Source organism: Cygnus atratus, chromosome 19 (genome assembly GCF_013377495.2).
Source record: "Cygnus atratus isolate AKBS03 ecotype Queensland, Australia chromosome 19, CAtr_DNAZoo_HiC_assembly, whole genome shotgun sequence".
Lineage (NCBI taxonomy): Eukaryota > Metazoa > Chordata > Aves > Anseriformes > Anatidae > Cygnus > Cygnus atratus.
Genome location: NC_066380.1, coordinates 4,117,267 through 4,139,593, shown reverse-complemented (window position 1 = coordinate 4,139,593; position 22,327 = coordinate 4,117,267). Strand labels below are relative to the sequence as shown.

The following is a 22,327-nucleotide window of genomic DNA, read 5'->3' as shown; positions in this document are numbered from 1 at the left end:
CAAGGAAACAATCAGCTAGACAGACGAGGCTCGGAGCAGCGATGCGATACACCTCGCCTCCACGGAGGTTTCCAGCACCACTTCCCTCCGTACAAGAAGTGCACGGCTCCCATAAGTCTGTCAGCCGTGCCTGGGAGAACAAATTGCCTGCTTCGGGATGTACGGGGAGAGCGGGGATGGAGCGAGACCAACTGGGATGAAGTCTCCTCCAGTAACAAGATGAAAGTGTTGTCAAACAAGAAGAGCTCCATATTAAAACACAGAACTTCCCAGGCACCAGGAAAAGCCTCACACGAGCCTTCAACAACTTCAGCGGGCTTCAGACCAGGCCCCCAAATCCTGCCTGGTTTTCTCCTTACGGCTCCAAATCCATTTCTCTATATGAGGAAAGGAAAGCCCTCCACAAACACAGGCATTAGCAGACGTTTTTCTTGCCACACAAAGCGCTCTCACCGCCTCTGTCATTTGCATTCAGGGTATCAGTTCCTCTCCTTTTCAACATGGCAAGGAAATTAATTAACTGACTAGTAACTGTAAGTATCACAAAGCTTGGGAGGCTGAGACAGGAAACCTGAAGATTAACCACCATATTTAACGTATGGGAGACAAAAATCAGAAAGAACTTCAATCAGGGGAAGAACGGGAAAGCCACAGGCATCACTGTGAGGTTGGTGGTTTTGTTAAAGATTAGAACTTATTTTATCTTCATTATTTCAGTATTTTTCTCCCTTCTGGAGAGAAGGGAGGAGTGCAATCCCTTAATACGTTAGATCAAGCATCACTCCAAATCACCTAAGCACTGCAATGAAACCCAAGGTGAAAAGCAGAAGAAAAGCCATCCCCACCCTCAAACCATGTCTGAGATGGTGAGGACTTTTTTTTCCTGATATCTGACCTGACCCTCCCCTGTCCCAGCTCCATGCTGTTCCCTCAGGCCCTGTTGCTGTCCCCATATAGAAAGGATTAGCCAGGCTGCCATGCTGTGACCCCCCCCCCTCAATTTCAGTGCCTATCTGAGCACTGGGGAGGCTCAGCAATGGATTTCCATGTGCCATGCAGAAAACAGACCTTTTCCTGGGAGGAAAAATAGAGGGCAAGTGCCACAAAAGCCCTATTTCATTTTGCTTTAGTTTTACAGCCTGTCAATTACCCCAATTCACACCAACGGGAGAAAACATGCTACAAGAAAAAAATTTACTCTCCACTCCCAGTTATTTTTGCAAAGTGGAATTTAATGAGAGATTCCAGCCAAAATTAATGCTGGGCTGTGAAGTTCCCCAAAGTGTAAAAAGACGTGGTGCCAAAACGAACTCAAGGCATCTTTGCGCTGTGACTAAGCGCCTAACGTTTCAGAGGTGTGTTTGCAGCAAGTTGCAGCACAAGCCCCAAGCCCTTCTGGAGCTGGGTACGTCCCCATCCGTGGCTGTCACTTCAGGGGGTGTCCTAAGGGGAAGGAAACAGTGGGGAGCTTCACACCTGACCCAATTCGTTTTAAATCTCTCCCTGGATGTGTCTGCTCTACCCTACCTGGGTTATTTGTTCCTCCTGCCCGCGCTCGCGAGGCAAAATGTTCTGCCCCAACACAGCTCCTCGGTACAGGCACCCCTGTGCGTGATGGAAATGGGCTACAGAAAATTAATCTAGTGGCTACTTCGTTTGTAAAGCTGCTTAAAAAGGTCAGATCCCCGGCTCAAAAGAACCGCCACTGAGAACAGATCCCGCAGATTACAGGAAATAAGGCTCTGGATATTTATATAAATTAATACCTTGGGAGTGTAACAAGATCAACGTAACCCTCTAATCTAATATCCACATCTCACTCTTCCCAGCCAGTAACACTTGCTTATCCACCGCATTAACGCGACGGGGGGTATTCACAGTCAGCATCAGTCAGGTTAGAGACGGTTTTAGAAATCCCCTACATTTAAAGGGATGATGAGGAATGCAGAAATCCAGCATTTTTCAGTGAGTTTGATGTGCTGCTCCTGCCCTGACATCAATTTTTGATGGAAAGGGAGAGGGGCAAATTCTGACTTCCTTGCCCGAAGTCTCCAATTTTTTGACCAGATAGCTTCCAGCTTTGGCTCACCATTTTAAGGCAAGTCCTCCTTTCTGAGACAGACTAGGAAAGGCGAAGGATTTATTGTAGTCTACCACAAACGATGCTCTGTTAAATAATTTAGTAGAAAGTTAACAGGTACATGTAGTCACAAACACACTTGCAATGCTGCAGTTATCCCCAATTTACACTCATTTAGGCAAAAAAATAAAATTAACTGGAATTTCTGTGGGGTGAAGAGAACTGGCTGTCTTCTGGCACCGACTCTCCCCATCCCTGCACTGACTTGGGTGCAGTCAAACGCAGGTGTTTTACTAGGACAAGTATTTCCCCTGGAAACAGAATTTAATGATGTATTTACCAGTCAGACACAAACAGTTACAGCAGACAGCACATAAGAGCAAAGCTTATTCTCCTAATTGGGATATCTAAAATAAACTCCGCGTAAAGGCGTAATTGCATTTGCAGAGCAGGGAGCGATAGGGAAGGGTGCGTTTTGCTGCGCTGGTCTAATTAATTTGGTTACGAGTTGAGCAGGGAGATGAGGCCCCAGGGACTTGCTGGGCTGGCCCATTAACGTCGTGTTCCAGCCCAAGGAGTTGGGGGGAGCTGGAAGCAGCATCTGATCCCCAGCTCCCTCCTTCCTCCACGTGGCCATTAACCCCGGCTGGTCTCAGAGCCGCTTTAGGGCCGGCCATCAGCTGGACAGGGAGCACAACGCTCAGAGCTTCGACTGGGAGACGATCAATACCTCTAGATAGGCAGCGGCCCTAAAAACGCCAGCTCCCTGACCTGCAAATTGAAGTTATTTTATTGATATGGCTAAGAAAGCATCAACGTGCAGCTGGACATGGACTCTGTTTCCCCTTTTTTGCTGGCAACCCTGAACTATTTTCCTAGAGCCACCCAATATAAATTACTGTTCACTACTTAAACCACATATATAACTAAAGAAAAGCAGTCTTCTCCTTTAAATTAATCCCTCTCTAAGCAACTACTTCCAGCAACACATCCACAGTGTCAAACGTATGGACAACTCAACTAGAGCACGCATAAGAAAATGTCACAGGAGTAAGATCTGCCACTTAAGACCTGTGTTTATGCAGAAGATGTCACAACCTGCCTTAAATTGGCCACGCACTACCCTGTGCCACTGGCCTAGCCCTGCTCACACACTCTTCTCCTCCAAATCCACTTTTTTTTACCACAAAATTAAGGCAGAAGAACAGCCACACAGGTTTTTGTCAGACTAAGACGCGCTGAGTTCTGCACAGCCCCAAGCACAAGTTATTAATGGTTAGAAGCAAGCATGGTGCTTTTTAGAAGTCATATAGCAAACATTAAGACGGGTCTGGCTCCTGTGAAAATCGCTACGGCACATATTAGGCTGAGCTGTTAGGAGTAAATTGCTTCTCTGCATACTGCAATTGAGACCATACAGGAAAAAAAAAATGAAGGCTACGTAGTATTTTACATGGCCATAAACACCAGGGGAAATAAAACATCTTTCTCTAAGGTGTAGCTTCCAATATAAAAAGCTCTTATTCAAAACAGTCCTTCCTCATCTCCGTGGAGAAAAGGCTTTCCAAGTGCTGAGTGCCTTTTAGGGAGGGGAGAATAAATAACATTCCACGTAAAGTCATCATGGCCATCACTTCTGGCTGCAATCAAGAAGTAAAACACAACTTTTTTTTTATTATTATTAAAAAAACCTCCCATCCTGAAGATTGTTTCCCCTCCAAGACTCAAGGAGTGACCAACATATGTTTGACGCATCTGGGGGGGGCTCGCATCTCGGGGAGGGGAAGAAAATCAGGGCAGTGCACAACCTCCCTTGCCATCGGAGGAGAAATGGAGTCCTCCCAGGACCAGAGCCCTCCTGCCTTCTGCTTTGTGACTTCTTTTTGACCCAAGCACCCAAATGGGCCACCCCAAGCCAGCCCATGGTGGATGTCTGAGCAATCTGCTGCCCAGGATTAGGGCCCCTGCTTGTAAAGAAAGGACCAGGAAGAGCTTGGACCTGTAAGCCCACAATTCAACAAAACTGATGCAAAACAGTGACATCTGTAACTGCCCTTTTTTCCCCACAGCACTCACATCCACTCTGAAAGAAGATTTCTGCAGAACCAGAATCTGCGAGCAGACCACAGCCACACGAAGCCCTGCAGCTGCTTTGTTTTTTTAGAAAACAATTGCCTAAAACCCACAGAACTGTTACCAACACCTCTTCAGTGCACGGAGGATTTCTTTGCAAGCCACCCACCGAAAATTTCTGCAAAAAGTTTTCTTCCCACAGAACACCAGGAAAAATAATGCCAAGATATCTGGGGGGGGGCTCAGCACCTTGCAGCAGCACAAAGCCCAGGCTGCTCGTCAGCTCCATCAGCGCTAATTACGCTGTCATCTCCCAGAACACGGCCACAAGGATTTCCAAGCCAGCGAGCCAAGAAGAACAGGGTGGGAAGGAGAGAAACAGAAACACGTCCTGGCTAATGGACACTAAAGACATTAAATCCCAATGAAATGTGACACAAGGAGCTTTGCTGCCAGACCCAGGCGCTGTGGGACACGCCAGCACGGTGACAGCACCCACCCCACGTGTGACACACCAGGAGAGGCGTGCAGACCCTTCTCCTCCTCCATGCAGGTTTGGGGACCCAGCCCCAACATAAACCAATTAATCTTTTATTTTACTTTATTACGATGACTGTGTCGACCCCTGAAGCATTTACAGACCGTACAATTGGGATAATCTGAGCACTCATCTTCCTGCTTTGTTCCTGTAGAGGTGGCAGTGCCAAAGCCAGTGCCACCAGACCCTAGGACCAGCACCTTTCCCAGCACTGCTGCCCCAACCGCCCGCAGAGCAGAGGGAATGTAGCAGGTATCTTGGGGGAAACTCAGTCCGTGCTTGGAAAAGTAAAGCATGAACCCTGTGGCAGCTTTCAGAAGTCACACAGCGAGCTTCTCTCAAGCCAGGGGAGTCTCCTCATAGAGAGGAGACAGCCGGCAGCCCTTCCTCTTGCTCCTCGTGCTTCTATTTACAGGCAGGAGGGGAAGAAAACTGGCAAAGGAAAGCTGCCATTAGCAGCAGGAGCAGCACAACCACAGCACTCGGAGGACCTAAAGAGGAGGAGAAAAAAAAAAAAAAGGGTAGATCCCTTGAAGCGTTCCTACCAAAACCTGAGGTCACCGTAAGGGTTTCAGGAGCAGCCCAAGGGGCATGGCCGATGCCACCAGGACGGAGCCACCAGGATGGGACCCCCGGTGCCACCATGGCTGGTACCCAGAGATGCACGCTGCCACTTCCAGGGCACAGCTCCAGCGAAACGAGGCAAGTCCCCAGGCGGTTTTATCCATATCTACTATTTTCTTTCATTTTTACATTTTTCTGAGTAAAACACCAAGCGGGCGGAGGGAGAAGCTCTCCGTTTATTCAGAAGCACTCAAACACATGACAGAGGCAGGCTGCTAACGCGACAAAGACAAACCCAAGCAGTTATTAAGTTACCTTCAGCACAACGACAAGTTAAATACCCCTTGTTGCAGACACCTGTACCACTGCCGCCTGCCTTCTGCGGCGTGGAAGCTCCTCCTGCCACAGCGGCACACGAATCACACAAATCACAGCCCCGCGCGGTGAATAACAGGTTTCTGTGAGCGCTACCACCACCTGACGCCTTGCCTTTATTATACCAGAGCTTCACACCATCGCCCTATTATTAGGGGAATTGTCTCAAAAAAGTCTATTTGAGCACTTCCTCCTTCCTCGCCTGCTTGGAGAGGTCCTTCCCTGCGCTCCAGCCCGGGAGGTTTAATACCCATGCAAATAAAAAGCCTCGTCTTTGGCAAGTTCCTCCCTCGGTGGAGTTACAATGCTGCTTTACACCACTCGAGGCTTTATTCTTTCTCATTTTATTCACACCAAGTCGAACCAGACATTTCGCAGATCATCCCACTTCAGATTATTTTTCTCCATGCTTATAGGAGAGAAGAGCTCTCATTTCACCAGCTTTTGGTGGCAGACCCCAAAGCTGAAGGTGTTCTCCTCCTTCCCCCCTTTATTTTAATCTGACAAGGAACGGAATTCAGCACAGCACCACCCATTGTTCAGTAATCATCCTGCTTTATAAATTTTAAAACTTGCTTGTTTTAAATTGGCTTTCAAGTTTATGAGACTTCAGAGAGCACTTCAATCGCGTTTTCATGCCTTTCCCCCAAAGTAGCAAAAGCAACAACGTCAGCGCCTATTTGTCTGCCTTCCCTTAAGGAAAAAATAAATCCTCGCATCACAGGACGCCGGGAGCTGGCTCTTCTGGAAGAGCACCAGGGAGGAAAAGTCACAGAGACTCGGTTTAATTGCGTGCATCGAGCCGGTCCTCAGCAGCGAGCTCAGCGGGCAGGAGGGAGGGAGCCAAGCCACGACTCCGCACTGGGAGGGCAGCGGCAGCACCAGCACCAAGGGTGGGTTCAGCCACACCAGGGAGATGTAGAGACCTCAGGAAGAACCAAAAGCAGGCAGAAGTACTCTTGGAAGCACTGGAACAAAGGACACTTCGCTCCTAAATTTACATCAGGAGCCCATAGGGCAGCACTGGCCTTTTCCATCACAAAGGAGCAGATTTTGTTCGCGCTGCCAAAGCCACCAGGAAATATGAAAATGCAATGAGGCTTCATCTTCCATCAATAGATTCATTTTTTTTTTTTCTATAGACTGTCACCCACCCTGGCAGCTGTATGCTAATTTCCCCACAGCACTGCTTGATTATCACTTGGAACAGATGTTGCAGCCGCTCCAAAGTGGGGAGGTTACAAAAACCATTAACCTAGCCCAGCAGCCAGGCTGGGCAGCCAGCGGCTGCAGCTGGCATTTGGTGACAAGGGGAAGGGCTCAGCCCCATCCTGCTGCTGAGTTTCCTCCACTCCAGCACCCCAACAGCAGTGATGGGATCAAAACCCATCGATGGAAACACCCTTGGATGTTGTCCGTAAGGCAGGGACAAAGCAGATGATGTGATTTATCCGCTTGTTCCAAAACTCAGGGAAATTACCTGCAAGATCCCCGTGGGTTTTAAAAACTTGGGCTCTAACATAGATACAATGACTTTTATTTTTTGGAGGTGCCTATCTTTTGTGCGTGTGCAAACAAAGTCGTTTCAACCGCAGATAAATCCAGCCGCCAAAGGTTTAGCGCTCCCCACGGAGTTGGTTTCTCCAGTGCAGCCCAGTGTGGCTCCTGAAGTAATTAATGCCAGAATCTGTTTATGACCTTTGAATAAATTGTTCTTTTCTGAAGGGAAAGCTGTTAAACATGTTAGCAAATATAATTAAGTAGTAAGGGGGAGTTGCAGGGGGGGACAAAAATCTGGAATTAAATCTCTCTAATTAGAAATGCTTATTGCAACAACCTGGCTAAAAAAAAAGACTCAAGCAGACACTGTAGCTTCATTAAAGTTTCCTCATTATCCTTTCTGAGATAACCGAGCCATCAATACAAGGGAACTTTACCTCTAACCATTGTGACCCCTAAGAAAAATGCTCCTCAGCGTGGGTAAAGCTTGGTGACGTGCACCCAGACACGCACGAGGCTGCAGAGCCTTCCAGCAAGGGTTGAGCAAAGCCTTCTTCCAGCCCCGCTCTCCCAGCCAGGGCTGCCTTATCGTGGCTTTATCTCTTCTTCTTCACGGCCTCTGACCACCGCCGCTGTTCGCGTTGCAAGAAACAGGTTTTGCTACCAAGCGCAGAGGACATTCGACCAAGCTGGCCTCCTCTCGGACCGCGTTCCCACCAGGAGATGCTGGTTGCACCATGCAGATCGATGCCGTCCCGAGCAGGTGGGAAGCAGCAGCGATTAAATGTGGGAAACATCCTGACTCCATCAGTATGAGCACCTCCACCACTGGAGAAACCAAAACTCAACTGACACACACAAAGGGATTAAAGTTCAACAAGAGATGTGCCATGCCACCCAGCTCCCAGCCTTCGAGCCCTCGCTGCTGCCTGAACATGCAGGGCGGTTTGCAGCTGGCAAGATACTGGATTTTGTTTTAAAGCTTTAGACTCCAGTTTTACAAAGACTGCTCTGGAGCGGGACGGGCTCCTGCATCTCCAGCTGGTTTCGCAAGCGGACACTGGGTGAATCACACCGGTGGCGGGGAGAGCTGAGATGAGCAGGGGCAGGTGGTGCAGGGAGGCTGCCCTGGGAACATCACCTCCTGGCACTCTGCTCCAGCCCCGGCAAACCTCAGCGCCACGCTCACATTTCACGTCCTGCAACTCCGCATGGAAAAAATCCACCCTTGCGGGCAGGGGCTGGGCAGAGATCTCACGCCCGGGCTCCCTACCACTGCCGGCACCAGTTACAAAGCCAGGTTTCACTGCACAGAGCAGGCACCCACGTACAGAAGAGGCACGCAGGGAAAGCCCTGCTCCTCGCCTGCAGCCCAGCCTGGCGGCACCGAGCAATGTGGAGCCCTTGGGGCTGTGCCCAGCTCTCTGTTTAAAGTCACAATTCTCCCACAGCTCTTTGAGATGAGACTTGTGCTACCCCCACCGCCTTGAGGCTTACCAACAACTTTCCTGGAAGATCACTCACATGTGAAAGAGCTTCCCATAAACACAAAGGGTCTTGATACGCACACAAGCCTGCCCCAGATGCTGTACACATTTCCTGTCCTGGGGACATGCCATTCAGCCTGGGGTTTGCAGCGTTTAACACACTACAGCTCTTCAAAAAAAATTATATGGATATATAAGATTATATACATATATATCTTCCCCATTCTTGCTGGGTCTGCTGCCAAGATGAGCCCAGCCTCTCAGGAGCAGGGGTCTGCTCTAAAGAAAAGCTGTACCCTTGTATGAACTCGGATGCTCCCAGCACAGCTGTGAACACTCCAAGTACCTGATAAACCCAAAGTAGCCAAACAGCCTGTCCTAGAAAACAAAAACAGCTCCTAAAGCAGGTCTCAGTGCAGAGCAGCTTGGGGAATGCATGCTCAGACAGGGTGCTGCTGATCCTGAGCAAGGCGCCGCAATGGGGCTCCCCCAGAGGGACCGGGGAGCTTGCCCCATCCTCGGGTCCCAGAGCAGGGACGGATGCCATGCTCAAGGCTTGGGCACATGCCTGTTTTCCATGTGGCCAGATGCTTTTGTCATGCACCTGAGTTCTGGGGATTTAACGGCTAATTCTGTGTCTGCAGCACTAAACACAAATCACTTCTCCTGCTCCTCCCCTCCTCGATCCGCAGCCTGCTCTGCTCCCCGCTCAGCCCCTTTCACAGACCAGATGTTCCATTTAGCAGTAAACCACTATAAAACACAGCAAAAGATATGACTGCTATAAAAAGGCCAATTTACTCCCCCCTCCATCAGCATTAAAGCATATGCTCAAAGAGAAAGAGCAAATTCCCTCTGTAGGAACTCCTTAACCTCTCCCATCCATCAAGGCAGAGCCAGGCACTGCCGCAGGTGAGCGCGGGGACTTGGGCAGGGCTGGCAGCTGAGCCCAGGGGGCACAAATCCCCCCCGACCCCACACCACTCTTATCACATCCCAGCACAGCTCTCAGCATCCGCCGCGCCAGGTTCAGCCCCGGGTCAGCCGTCAGCACGGGCTGATGCTGCTCCCGAGCGGGGTGCGCAGGGCACCGTGCGAAATCGGAGATGCTGCCCGGGTCCAGCAGAGCTGGCAAATCCAATCCGGAGACATCGAGCGGTGTCACGGCAAATAAAGGCTGATTTCCAGCTGGGTCTCTGCCACAGACAAGGCTGCACAGCCCGTCTGTGAAGGGGGGGGGGAGCTCGCTGGATCGCACCACCGAGGAGGCAAACGAGCGGAGCAAGTCAGGATATGACTCAGGTTGGTGGCTTTCCAAGAAGGCTAAGGAGGACCTTCCAGCTGAAGGCTTGCTGTCCAGACAGGGCAGTCCCACGGGTTGCGAAACAAGAACAGACCCTGCGTTATCTCTTGCCACCCAAGTGACAGCACGTTAGGCGGAAGAGAGACAATGGGAAGGCCGCATCCTTTGTTTTGGGACGGAAAGGGCCTCCAGCCCTCAAATCAGGTCAAGACAACTGCTTCGGGCACTTCAGAAGGAGAATGACCCTGAAAAGCAGAGGTGTTCCAAAACATCTTCCATGGGGCTTCTTAGCCTGGGAATTTCGATGGCTGACATACAATACCACTCCTCAGTGACTTCTCCCAAAGGAGTTTTTCTTCCAGAGCAACCTGGCTTTACATCTAAACACAGAATAGCATCCTGATCCCATCTGAACCCGTATTTGTCCAGTTCTTTCTAGGATGGAGCTGTTTAGACTTGTGCTACGGTGAGAACACCCTCTGACACAGAAGACGGTCAGATGCTCCACTTACCCTGAGCTGAAAGCTTTTTGCAGGGACTCATCTGTAACAGCTTTCTTAGCTAAACCTTTCCAATAACAAGGACCAAATCCACGAGGCTGGGCTAGTCCGGAACGGGGTCCTGGTCAAACAGGAGCAGCAGAAACATCCAGAAGTAGGAAAGATGCTTGTGATAGCCCCACACAGGGAAAAGGGGAAAAGAAAAATAATGCACACCTGTAGGGAAACATTTGCTACCCCTACACAACGCCCACGCTCTGAGAAGGAGCAGCTCACACTCACAGTGCTCAGCAGTTGCAGGGCCACTGACAAACCCCAGCTATAGGGGACCCTATAGGGGACCTGGGCAGGCGGTGCCCCAGCAGCAGCACCGCACGCAGCATAGTGCTCCGCTCGCTGCTTTGGCAGAGCCCCGGCGGCGAGCCGTCACGGAGGGTGGGGGACAAGGAGCGGCCACGCTCGGGTTGTGTCATCGGATGAAGCACAGCCCTGAGCTGCAACCAAAGAAAACAGGAGGGGAGGGGAAAAAAAAAAAAAAAAAGTCGTTTTTATTAGAAACAGACCTTTTTCAGGCTGTCTTGTTCTTGAAGGGGAACACACAACGCTGGGAAGAGGCATTTAATTAAAGTTGGGTTTGAAGTTGTTAAATGATGATTTTTATTAGCAGTTGCCCTAAAGAAAAAGGGAACTCTTTCCCTCTCCTTATAGAGAGAAGATCAGATGGAACAGCTTTGGATAAGAAAGCAGGGTACGAGGAGTGGCAGGACAGTGGACAGCAGCGCATACAGGGGGGCTCAGCTGGGGACAGCTCTGCACTTGAGCTGTGCCCTGCACGGTGTCTGCACCCCCACCTGGGCAGCCAAACCCCACCAGTTTTGGGACAGAAACCAGAGCTGTTCCCAGCATCGCAGGGCGCTGCCACCTCCCTGCAGCACGGCCAGAAGGGTGAGGACATGGGGGCTGCAGCGTGGTAACGTGTGAGTCACCCCAATAAAATGCTCCAGCAGTTCATCTCCTCAGGCTAATACCAACCCCAGAGAACATCGGGGCTGACTCACAGCTCGCTGGCAGCGGGAACAAGCAGAGGCAGTCAGGGTGAGAGCCGGCAGCCCCCCGGGGCACGCCGGGGCTGAGGCTTTGCCAGGGGCTGGCACACAGTGAGCCCTGCGGGTCCGGGGGTGCTGAGCAGGGCACGGGCATCCCCACAAGAAGGGGTCACCTGGCAGTGGCACCGAGCATGCACTTGGGGTGGGATCGGAGGAGCTGTGCTGGCTGCCAGGAGAGCAGCCACAGGGACGCATCTCAAGCTGGATCCAATGGATCCAACCAAGGTCAGGACTGGCATGAGGAAAGGCAAAGAAACTGCTCAAAGAAGGTGCATCCACGCTTTTTAAAAAAAAATAAAATAATAAAGTCTTCGATCCCCAGAGGTGTTGCCAAGCTCCCCGTGCCCACCTTCCCTCCAAGCCAATCCTGCCCACCCAGCGCACACATCCCATGAAGCAGATGTGACCCCGATGCTCCCACCCTGAGCCCAGCCACGCTTCCAGCCCTGGCACCTGCAGGGCTCATGCCCAGGAGAAAGACTGCAAGGTTTCAAAAATTAAAGCAAAATCAGCCCTGTGGGATTAGCATATCTGAGAGGCTACTTAAAGCAGGCTTAAGGGAATCTAAGTGGAGAAGCACAAATGCTCAAACACTGGAGAAAAAGGTTTGTCTCTTTAAGAACGGACAAAGCAGCAGATCAAAAATTTGCCCTGAGGTCAGTCTGAAGCAACATTTCTGTCCCAGCCAAAAAGCCAGGTCCCTTCTGGCTCCCGAGGAGCTGAAGCAAGCAAAGGCTGCAGCTCCGCACCCACACCCCACCACCCCGTGATGCTCTGCCCCTCCGCTGGCCACCAACAGCCCAGCACGGCCACTGCCCTCGCCTGTAATATAACCAAAACCCCAGCCCACACCTTGCAGAACTTCTGCCGGAGCAAGCAACCTAATTCCTCACCCAACCTCAGCCAAGAGGTTAGGTAAGGCAAGTGCTGGCTGAGAAATTGCCCGTTTCTGCCCCGAGGAACCAGCACCGAGGCACCCATCTCCTTGGCAGTACCCCCAGCACAAAGGGCCACCACCAAGGACATAAAAGCCGAGCGTTTTTCACAGCTCACCATTGCGCTGTAGGGATAGGAGGCAGCTTCCAAGCTCGGTCCCAGCTTGAAGAGGGACCGATGTGACTGCTTTTTGGCTTTGTGCTTTGAAAGGCAGCTCTTCATTCAGGAGGCTGTTCCTGCGATATTGAATGCAGGTATTTAACCCTCATCAGTCATTCGAGAGGGAGGGGAAGGTTTCCCTGCTCTTTATGCTTCTTGGCACAGCCAGCAGGATCCATCCGATGCTCTCTGTCACCTTCTGTCCCAGCAGAATACACATGGGCCTTCAGCCCCAGGTTAACTGTTACCTTACAACCTCACCAAACAGCAAAGAGGGGGTACCACAAGGTTTTAGGGTGCTGTTTGACATCTCCTCCCAGAAACAGGGCAGGAGGCATGAAGGGGGAGGCTGGGAAGAAGGACTACAATCGGTTCCTATTCACAAGGCGCTCACAAGTTTGGCCGTACAAAACAGAGCACCTTTTTTTCCCCTTTTGTAAAGCTCAGCACATCCGAACGGGAAGTCACCGAGACACAGTAAACAGCGAGATGTAATGAGGCCGTTTTTTATAGCTGCTTCTGGAACAGAACTCAGCTTCAAGAAGCGGAGAGTAAATAAAGAGCAAGAGGACCTGAGCGGGGTAAGCCTGAGGGTAGCTGCACGGAGGAGCTGAGAGAGGGAAAAGCTGAAGGCGTTTAGGCTTTCTTTTGGGTAGGAAAGACCCAGAAAGCCCAGGATACCGATTTTCTTCAGGGGAATTACTCTCTGATCTGCAGAAAAGGCTGGGCTTTCCTGGGAGCAGTGGCCTCCAGCTGGGGCGATAACTCATGTGCTTTTTTGAGGCAGCCCCTGCTCTAACAACCCACCCAGCCCTGATAATACCAACTTACAAGTAGCTATGATCATGGTTCATGGAAGCAATTACAAGCATCTTAGTTATAAAGCCTCGTTGGAGGTCCCAGAGCCTTGTTGGTAATTGCTGGTGCCCCGTGCACCAACACGCCTCCATCTCCGTACACCTGGGGGAAGCAGTTGCTACAAGCCACCTGCTCCCACTTGTCGTGGCAAATGAATGCCCACATCATCAATAAACAGGACTTTGATACCAAATTATTCCCATCCTCCAGAAAACAAACCAGCCTGGATGCCTCTGACAGCTCAGGCAGGTGCACAGTGTCACACGCATCCGTCGTGGGGAGGCAGTTGTCTGTTGTTCTTCCCTAATGACAGCAAAACAGAGCAGTGGGCAGCCAAGTCATCACGCCAATTACGTTTGCTGTGTCTCATCAGTCTCGGGAGCCCTAATAAAACCTCCGGGCACTGCAGACCAAGATGGATTATCCACAGAGAGATGTCAATATGCAACAACAACAACTAATTCTTAATGAGCTGACCATTACCGCCAGCTTGACGTCTCCACGCACACAAATGTGCACATTAAATAGATATGGTTGCTTGATTTCAAGTATCTAGGAGATATTTAAGTGTCCAGGACAACCTCAAATGAAGGGTAAATGCAACATATTAAGGAGAGTCTTCACCTTACAGCAAACTGCATGATCAGACCCTGGAAGGGCACAGCTGCTTTGGTTGAAGTATGAACTTCCACCAGCCTAAATACACATCAGGGTGTCAGCATCACAGCCGATAACACTGCCACAGGGTGCTCAGACAGCCAGGGAAGCCAATTTGAGCTGCAAAGACCTCTGGAGGAGCAGGTCCAGTCCCTGCAGGGGCTCTGCCCGTGCTCCCACCTGCCCTGGGCAGCCTGCAGCAGGGCTTCCCCACCAGCATCCGTGGGCATCCACAGCCCTCCTAGGGAGGATCAATTTTGTCCAAGGAAAACAAGAGCAGCCTCGCCCAAAAGTGCAATAAAAAGCCGTGCTGAACACAAGTGAAGAGCCACTTAATTTGTATTTGACCAGAGGCTTAACAAAATGATGATTCAGAGCTGATTATTGATGGGGATCTGGAGCTCGGAGCTCCCCACCCCGCTCACAAAGCACGCGGGACACGAGCGTGGCTGAACCTCACGGTGCCAGAGGTACCCCCAGAGGGGAAGGGGGGGAGAGAAGCAGGGCTCTGGGAACGGCTCCACGTAGGGACGGGGACAGGGGATGGGGACTGTGGGTTTGAGGGGTGCTCCATCTGCCCCCCTTTGTGACCGCAGATGGCCTCCCATCGCTCTCAGCTGGCTGCGAAGCCAGCTCGAATTACCCCCAAACCCAATCAGAGTAACAGACATAACGATCAATAAGTACCGAGGGCAAGCACACCAGCCTGCTCCCCGCCTCTCCACAAACAGCCTCCACGGCAAAAGCAATTAGCAGAAATGAAGTTTTACTCCAGGCTCATCAGAAGTGGCCTCACACCCACTGGCTCTCAGAACACAGCTGGGTTTTACCGCTTTTCTGCCTGCTCTTTCTGCCAGTCTCCGTGGAGGTTCGGCAACTTTGGGCCCTGCCGAGACAAGGTCTCCTGCCTCTGGAATCAAGCGAAAAGCAAACCTGAGGTCACAGCCTGCTGGAGTTATTCGTTAAGCCCAAGGAGCTAAATCAACGAGTTAAATGAACATAGCCTAGCATCAAGGAGAAAACCACTGCTGTGCCCCAGCCTGAGCACCACACCAGCCTGGTGCACACGTACAGAAAGGCTTCAGGAGGAAGGGGACGCCAGGGTAGCCCCGCAGCAGGGAAGCAAACCCCTGCAGCCTGCTCCTTGATGGCCTCACCGTGCTGCACAGCCAGAGCCACGCAGCGACCGCACCACCTTTGATGGCTGAGAGCGAAAATAAGACCTGCTGCAAATCAGCGTGGAGTGGGGAAGGAAAGAATACAGACGACAGCGTCTGGGTCTTGGAGCAATTCTTTGCAGAGATGAGATTTCACCTCTGGCCTTTGAAGCGATGCTCACCTCTGGCAAAAAGCTGTTTCTCATTACACACCTGCACAACCCCATTTAATTCACTCGGAAAGGTGGACGACAGAACATCGCTGGGTGTTTTGAGTCTAGCACAAGTGTCTTGTTCCCCAGCATTTCCAGTGAATTAAAAAAAAAAAAAAAGTCTCTGCAGCCAGGCAGACAGCTGGTTAGCCAGCCCAGCCAGTCAGGCAAAATGTGCCTTTATAATCAAAAACAACCCCTGAAGTTTCAAGGCACACTCTGTCTCGCACATCCCAGCCCCCGTGTCAGAACACATCGCAGCTGTTTGACAAAAATCAGCTCCTGCCCTCTTCTTTTGAGATTCGGCCCAGAGAAACCAAACCCCCTGCTGATGGCTGCAGCTGTGCCCAACCCCTGCGCAGGGCCCAGCACCCTCCTGTCCCCCCCCGGGGCTGCAAACACAGAGCAAAGAGCAGCGAGGTGCTCTGCCTTTAGCTGCCCTGGGGGAGAAATCACAGCTTCCCAGCTTCAGGAACCAGGAGAGAAACATCAAGTGCCTCAAAGCACGTGTAAAGGCTCGGGTCTAGGTGGATTAGCACGAGCCGAACCTCGCTGTAGCAGCCACATCTCCATCAGGACCTGCTCGCCCCGTGGGCTCAGCTGACCACAAACAGACTGCCCAAAGCCATCCGACCCCCGAGCTCACTCCACGCTCCTCCTAAAGCCAGCAAGGCAGCCGGTGGTGCAGCAGAAAGCGATTTCAGTAACAGCTGGGCTGTAAACCCTCACCTCCAACAACCAACACCTCCAACCTCACTTCCAACACCTGCCTCGGCAGCACGAGGCTCCTTGCTGGGCTGCCATGGGGACCTGCCCGGACTGCATCCCCCATCCTTAAACCCCTGCTTATTTCCCCACAGGGCAAACATTAAACTGAAGTTAGGTTGTCGGGCTTTAATATTTCCTGAGAAGAAAAATGCAGGGTGTCACCAGTGGCACATTCACTGCCCGTACCAGTCCCTGCATAACTGCAGCTTCACTCAGATGGTTTGCAATCGGTAACATCAGCAGCAGAAGGCAGTTTGATCGGTTTACAGCCTGGCGAGCCCAGAGGAAGCCTTGCAGCACTCTTACACCCCAGGAAGAGCCATCGGTGCGTGCTATTTCCCCTTCACCAGCAGGTCCATGTGCCGGCAGGAGCACCCAGACAGACCTGCCCTTTCACCCGCATGGTTGGGGTTTTCCACCCTGGCCAGCCGTGGGATCAAGGTCTCTGTCTCGACTACATCCTTGCTGCTCCCGTGCACGCAGCAAAACACACTTTGGACCCCAAAAGTTTGGGGGCCCAGCACCCCGCAGGCGAGCTGTCCTCAGCCACAACAGCTCCCACAGTGCACATGGTTGTGCTTTGCTGGCTGGGGAGCCACGAGGGCCACAAACCCCACCATTACCCCGAACAAAACTCTGGGAAAACCAGGGAAAGGCACTTGCGGGTAGGCAGCGTGCTTGCACAACGCATAGCAGAGCTCAAGATAACGTTACGTGTTATTTATCTGTGAATGCTTTGACACCCAGATTCTCACACGCCCTTGTGACCAGGAAATTTCCCCTCCCTTTTTACCGAGAAAGCCCTCGGCTGTTCAAACAGGACAGCAGCTTCCCAGCTGCCCGTCAGCACGGCAGCTGCGGGGCAGGGGACGCACGGCCGGGTTTCATTCGTTTCTCATCGATTTTCATTTCCCGATTCCCATGCAAATGCCGCGCGGCTCGGCACGCGGAAACACAGAGCGCTGCAAACCAGCCGGACAGAGCCGATTTGGTGTGCAAGCATCCTTCCACCAAAACAATCGGAGATGGAAACGCGTCCAGGGAGGGAACCCTAAAGCCTTCGGGTCACCCAACCCCATAGCCATGGTGGTGGGGAGCGCTGAGCCCAGCCCCGCAGCACCCGGCCCCCCGGCTCAGGGGTGGGCTCGCAGAGCACCTGGGGAATGTTTTCTTCTTGTTTTTGATCTTCCCGGGCAAACTTTTGCCCTTTGGGCCAGCATCCTGCCAGGACAACGCTCAGAGCACCGCTCCTGCAGCGCATCAAAGCCAAACTTAAGCCTCGAGAAAAGCCCTGGGAGTAACCACGCCGGCCTCATCTCGGCCGTGCTGGTTGCTTTTGTTTCGAGAGGGCTATAAACATCGGGGGGGGACCGCTGCCTTCTTCCCCGGGGCGGTTTCTCCCCCCCAGCCCCCTCAGTACAGCCCCTGATGGCTTCCCAGCGCTGCGCCCCGGTGCTGGGGCTGAACCTCGCGGTGGGGGGGTACGGGGCTGGGAACTAAAATACAGGGGTAGGGGGCGAAGGGCAGCCGGGGGGGCTGGAAAAGAAAGCTCTCCCCCCCACACCCACCTACCCACGCCCGCACTCACTCACACCACGAAGTTTTGCAAGAGCGACACAAAGAGCCCTACGCGCACACCACCACCACCACCACCACCCCCCCCAAAAAAAATAGAAAAAATTAATACCTGGGACATCTGGGGCCTGAAGTTGATGTCCTTGAGGTCGATGGAGCCGGGGGAGAGGTTGTGGAGCAGCTGGCACAGCAGCACCCCGTCCCGCAGCGCCTGCGCCAGGTCGAAGACCACCGCCGAGGGCCAGACCACCCGGTGGTTGGGGGGCAAAACTTTGCAGTCGATGAGCCAGCGGCCGCACTGCCGCCACTCCTCCATGGCCGCGGCCTTCCTCCTCCTCCTCCTCCTCCCTGCTCAGGGGCAGCGGGCGGCTGCCCGAGGGGCTGCTCCGCACCGCGCCGCCGCGCTACCGCCCCGCTCCATCGCCGCCCGCCGCCCGGGGAAGCATCGGCGGGGAGGAGGAGGAGGAGGAGGAGGAAGGAGGAGGAAGGGGAGGCGGGGGACGGCGCCGAGTTTTCCGGCGGAGGGCTGCCCCTGCCCCCGCTGCGGCCCCACCGCCGGGGCTAGGCGCGCCGCATCGGCCCGGGAACAAAGGGGCCGCCCCCGCGCAACTTCGTTCCCCCCCCGCCCCCGGCCCGGGGAAACTTGTTCGTGCTCCTGCTGCTGCTGCTCCTCCTGAAGCTGCTGCTCCTGCTCCAGAAGCCGCTCTTGCTCCTGGTGCTGCTCCCGCTTTTGCTCCCGCTCCTGCCCCGGCCCCACCTGCACAGTCGCGGAGCTGGCGCTGGGGCCGCCCCCGCTGCCGCCGCGGGTGGGAATTTGCTGCCCACCCCCCGCCGGGAGGAGCTCCCGGCCCGCCCCCGCCGCCCCTTTGTCTGCGGGAGCGCCGCACGCCTCCTTTCTTTTCCTTTCTTTTTTTTTTTTTATTTTCCCTTTTTGCACCCCCCCGCTCCCTCCTCCCGGAGCTCCCCGCTCCCCGTCCTGCAGCGGCCCCCCCCCAGCCGCCCCGCTGCTCCGCTCCCCCCGGCCCCCGTTCGCATTTGGGGTCCCCAGGACCCCCCCAGCACCCCCCCGAGCAGCCGCTGCTTTGTCTGGCTGCGCGCTCCCCCTCTCCGGCTCGTGTTTGGGCTGCAAATACTGCAGGGGAGATGTTTAACCCAAACAAGCGATCGTGTTCCTTGACTTTCAAACACGAAGACAACTCCTATAATTAATTACCAGCGTATTTATTGCAAACCTCAACTCCCGGCCATTAACTCCTTGGCAGCAAACTCCTGAAAATCTCTAATTTTCACTCGGTGGCTCCCATCCAAATCAGCACGCTTCAGAGCAGCCCCTTTTCAAATCTGTTCTGAGTTTTCTTTGGAGATCCTCTCCCAAGAGTTTGTTGATTAATTTTCGTCCTGGCTTTCCAGATAGCCAAAACCGGAAGCCGAGGCTGGGACGAAGGGAAGCTATTAACCTGGATGTCAAACAAATGCAACGCTAATCTCTTCCAAATGTAGCCAAGTGGAGATAAAGAAGAAAGAGCAACTCTGCTGGCATGACCCTTCACTTCCAGTATGGGAAGGAAGATCCCTCTAAAGAATGAAAAACAATTGTTTAGTATTCCAGGGACAGTTTGGTGAAGCTTTTTTATTTATTTTTTTAATATCACGGGAAGTGCTTCTTTTAGCCTGACGTGCTGGTGCTCGGTCTGCCCCTGGTCTGCCTGTGTGCGGTGCCTGGTACGCCTCTGGCAGGGCAGGATGAGCGTACGTATAATCGGAGCAGGAGCAGCATGCATATGCCCCGGCCTCGCAATCAGAGCTACGCCCTGCCCCGGGTATACTCAGGAGCGTGCTGATCTCAGCCTGCAGTTCCCCGTACCCTGCGGAGGAGATTTCTCACCATAACTTTCTCATTCCTGAAGTTCACCATTAAGCCTCTCTGCCTGGCCTCCCGCTAGGGCTCCAGCAGCACCCACCGGGCAGGAATCACGAGGCCATTGAAAGGCAGGGAGCCCTGCAAGGGATAATTTTGGTTCACTGAATGCTGGTCTGCCCTGTGAGATCAGGTCTGTAGGTAGAGGGCTACAGAGGAGTTTATTATATGCGTATAATTAAAGCTGCTTGCTATGGCCTGGCTTTTTTTACTGCATAATAAAACCCCTACTTGGCCCCTGGACGCTTAGGACCGATCGCTGCAGCTGCAAAGCCAGCAGCTGCGTGGGAGGTGTTGAAGCAAGGACGCTTCTCACCCACCTCTGCAGCAGTAAAAACAGCTGATAGCAGGGATTTTTGATAGTCGGGGAAACAACTGGAAGGCAAGGCTTGGCGAAGAGCGTGCAGCCAGCACGCACTCTTGTGGGCTGTGCGCTGCAAATCATGCAAACGTCCTGACCCAGGGGAGCACGGGACAAGCAGAGAGGATCTAGGCACTGCTTCCAGCGTGAACCTAAAGCTGAAAGGGGGATTGTATAAACGAGAGGAGCATGGGGTGGATTTTGTGCTAGAGCTGGCGCTCCCCTCTCCTGCCCCTTGGCACTGCTGGGAATGACAGCCAGGGAATGAGAGACAGCCAGGGAATGAGAAACAGCCTGGGAATGAGAAACAGCCTGGGAATGAGAGACAGCCAAGGAATGAGAGACAGCCAGGGAACGACAGACAGCCAGGGAACGACAGCCTGGGGCAGCGGCGGAGCTGCTCGCAGAGGCTGACACCACCCTCTGGTGGGCACCGGGCGTGCTGCTCTCGGCCCTCGTGGCCCATCCTCGTGTTGCTTTCTCAAGTGAGAGGCCTGAGAGATGAGTGCTGGAAAAATAATCACAGAACTAGTAACAGCAGGGGCATCACGCCTTTTCATCCCCGGGGTCTCAGTAACTCAGTACCAGGAGGAGCCTGTGCTGAGCCGAGGGGTCCCGCGGCAGGGCAGGGGGTGCCCGGCTGGGGAGGCAGCAGGGTTTGGGATCAGAACGGGGCCATGTGGGAAGGGAGCAGCCGTGCACAGAGGAGACAAAGCTGTCCTGAAAGAGGAGGGATGGAGGGAGGAGGGAGGGAGGGAGGAAGGACAGGAGGAAAGAAGGAGGAAGGGAAATGCACAAACATGTGCAAGGAGATTGTACGGTACGAGTGAACACAAACATGCCTGGGGAATGGCCACCTTTTAACAGCAGAGCATGGATATTTAAGGTGGTGTTTTTATGGCTCCCAGGAGAAGTCCCGAGCCCCCAGTCGGAGCATGCAGAGAAGCTGCCACCACGCTGCCTCTTAGGAGCAGGCATCTGAAAATCTCCCTTAAATACCAGGGCCGTGCCTCCATGAAATCCCCATTTCTGGGTGTCCGTGGATTGCCATTGCCACCTTCTGGATCAGACCGCGTGTGCACCAGCCGGTCCCAAAGGACACCCATCCCCAGCTGCGTCCTGGCTCCCCGAGCAGGAGCTGTCAGCAGTCACCGTGCAGCCTGGTGCCACTTACATCACGCCCTGAGACTTTGTGGGCTCCCTTCTCCAACTATTTTAGGAAAGCTGCGGGAGGCACAGCTTGGCCAACACGGTGCTCAGCAGTGGCTCTTGCTCGATCCTCGTGAGGGACTGGTCGCACGGCTGCAGCTGGTGCAGGCAGGGAGGAGGAAGACGCAGGCAGGGAGGAGGAAGACGCAGGCTGCACACCCCACGTGGACTATCAGGGTTGAAGTGCTGCTGTTAAACTACAAATATTCACCCGTGCAGACAGTGATTCTCTGTCTGGCTCACCGCCTGCTGTAAACAAAAAGCAAATCTGGTTCCACTCAGCGATTTCACATTTTGCTCTGCAGCTTCCACAGGGTGGGGCCTGGGCTGGCTCCTGTCTCTGCTGTGCTAGCGGGAGGGGATCAAGCGGAGTCGGGACATCTCCAGTGGTGACCACGTTCCATACACGTTCATCCTTTTGTTGTCCTTCCTTCCTTCCCTCCTCTTTGTGCAGGGTCTAAATTGCCATGTGCCTTGTACCTCCCCTTGACGGGAAGCAGGGAGTAATTCCTTTTCTCTCTCTGTGCTTCCGCACGGCCTTTGCTTATTTTTTTTCCCTCCTCCTTTCCCCTTTAATTAAATTATCCTTATCTCACCCCGCGAGTTGTTTTTTCCCTTTCCAGCGTACTTTCTTCCCCCTTCTAAGGATGGGGAGCGTGAGAGCGGCTGGGGCGGTGTTCAGCTGCCCAGCAGGGCAAAAACCCCACCAGGGCGCCGCGTTAGCGGGCGGCAAGAAGCTTGGGAGCTTACATTTAGCTCCACCAGAAAAATAATAATAATAACGAATTAATAATAATAATAATCTCCCTTTGCTCAGCTCTCTTGCAAACAACTCCTGCCCCGTGCCGGGGGACCCCGAGATGCTGCTGTCGGGGCGCTGCTCGCCCCGGGGCCAGCACCGGGAGCGGCTGGGGGCGGGCAGGAGGCGAGCACCAGCCCCCCCCCGAGCCCCCCCCAGGTCCTCCCCGGCCCCGCCCCGGCCGCGTCCTCT

At 53.3% G+C, this 22,327-nt stretch overlaps 1 protein-coding gene across 2 annotated transcripts in view; it reads right to left on the bottom strand.

Moving 5' to 3' along the window:
- Positions 1-18,635, bottom strand: part of VAV2 (vav guanine nucleotide exchange factor 2) — a 125,756-nt gene extending 107,121 nt beyond the window's left edge. For both annotated transcript variants that reach the window (XM_035555204.2, XM_035555205.2), the window contains exon 1: positions 17,961-18,635. In XM_035555204.2, the coding sequence (XP_035411097.1) occupies positions 17,961-18,164 (204 nt within the window). In that variant the 5' untranslated portion in view covers positions 18,165-18,635. The remainder of the gene's footprint in view (positions 1-17,960) is intronic.
- Positions 18,636-22,327: the final 3,692 nt, after the last annotated feature.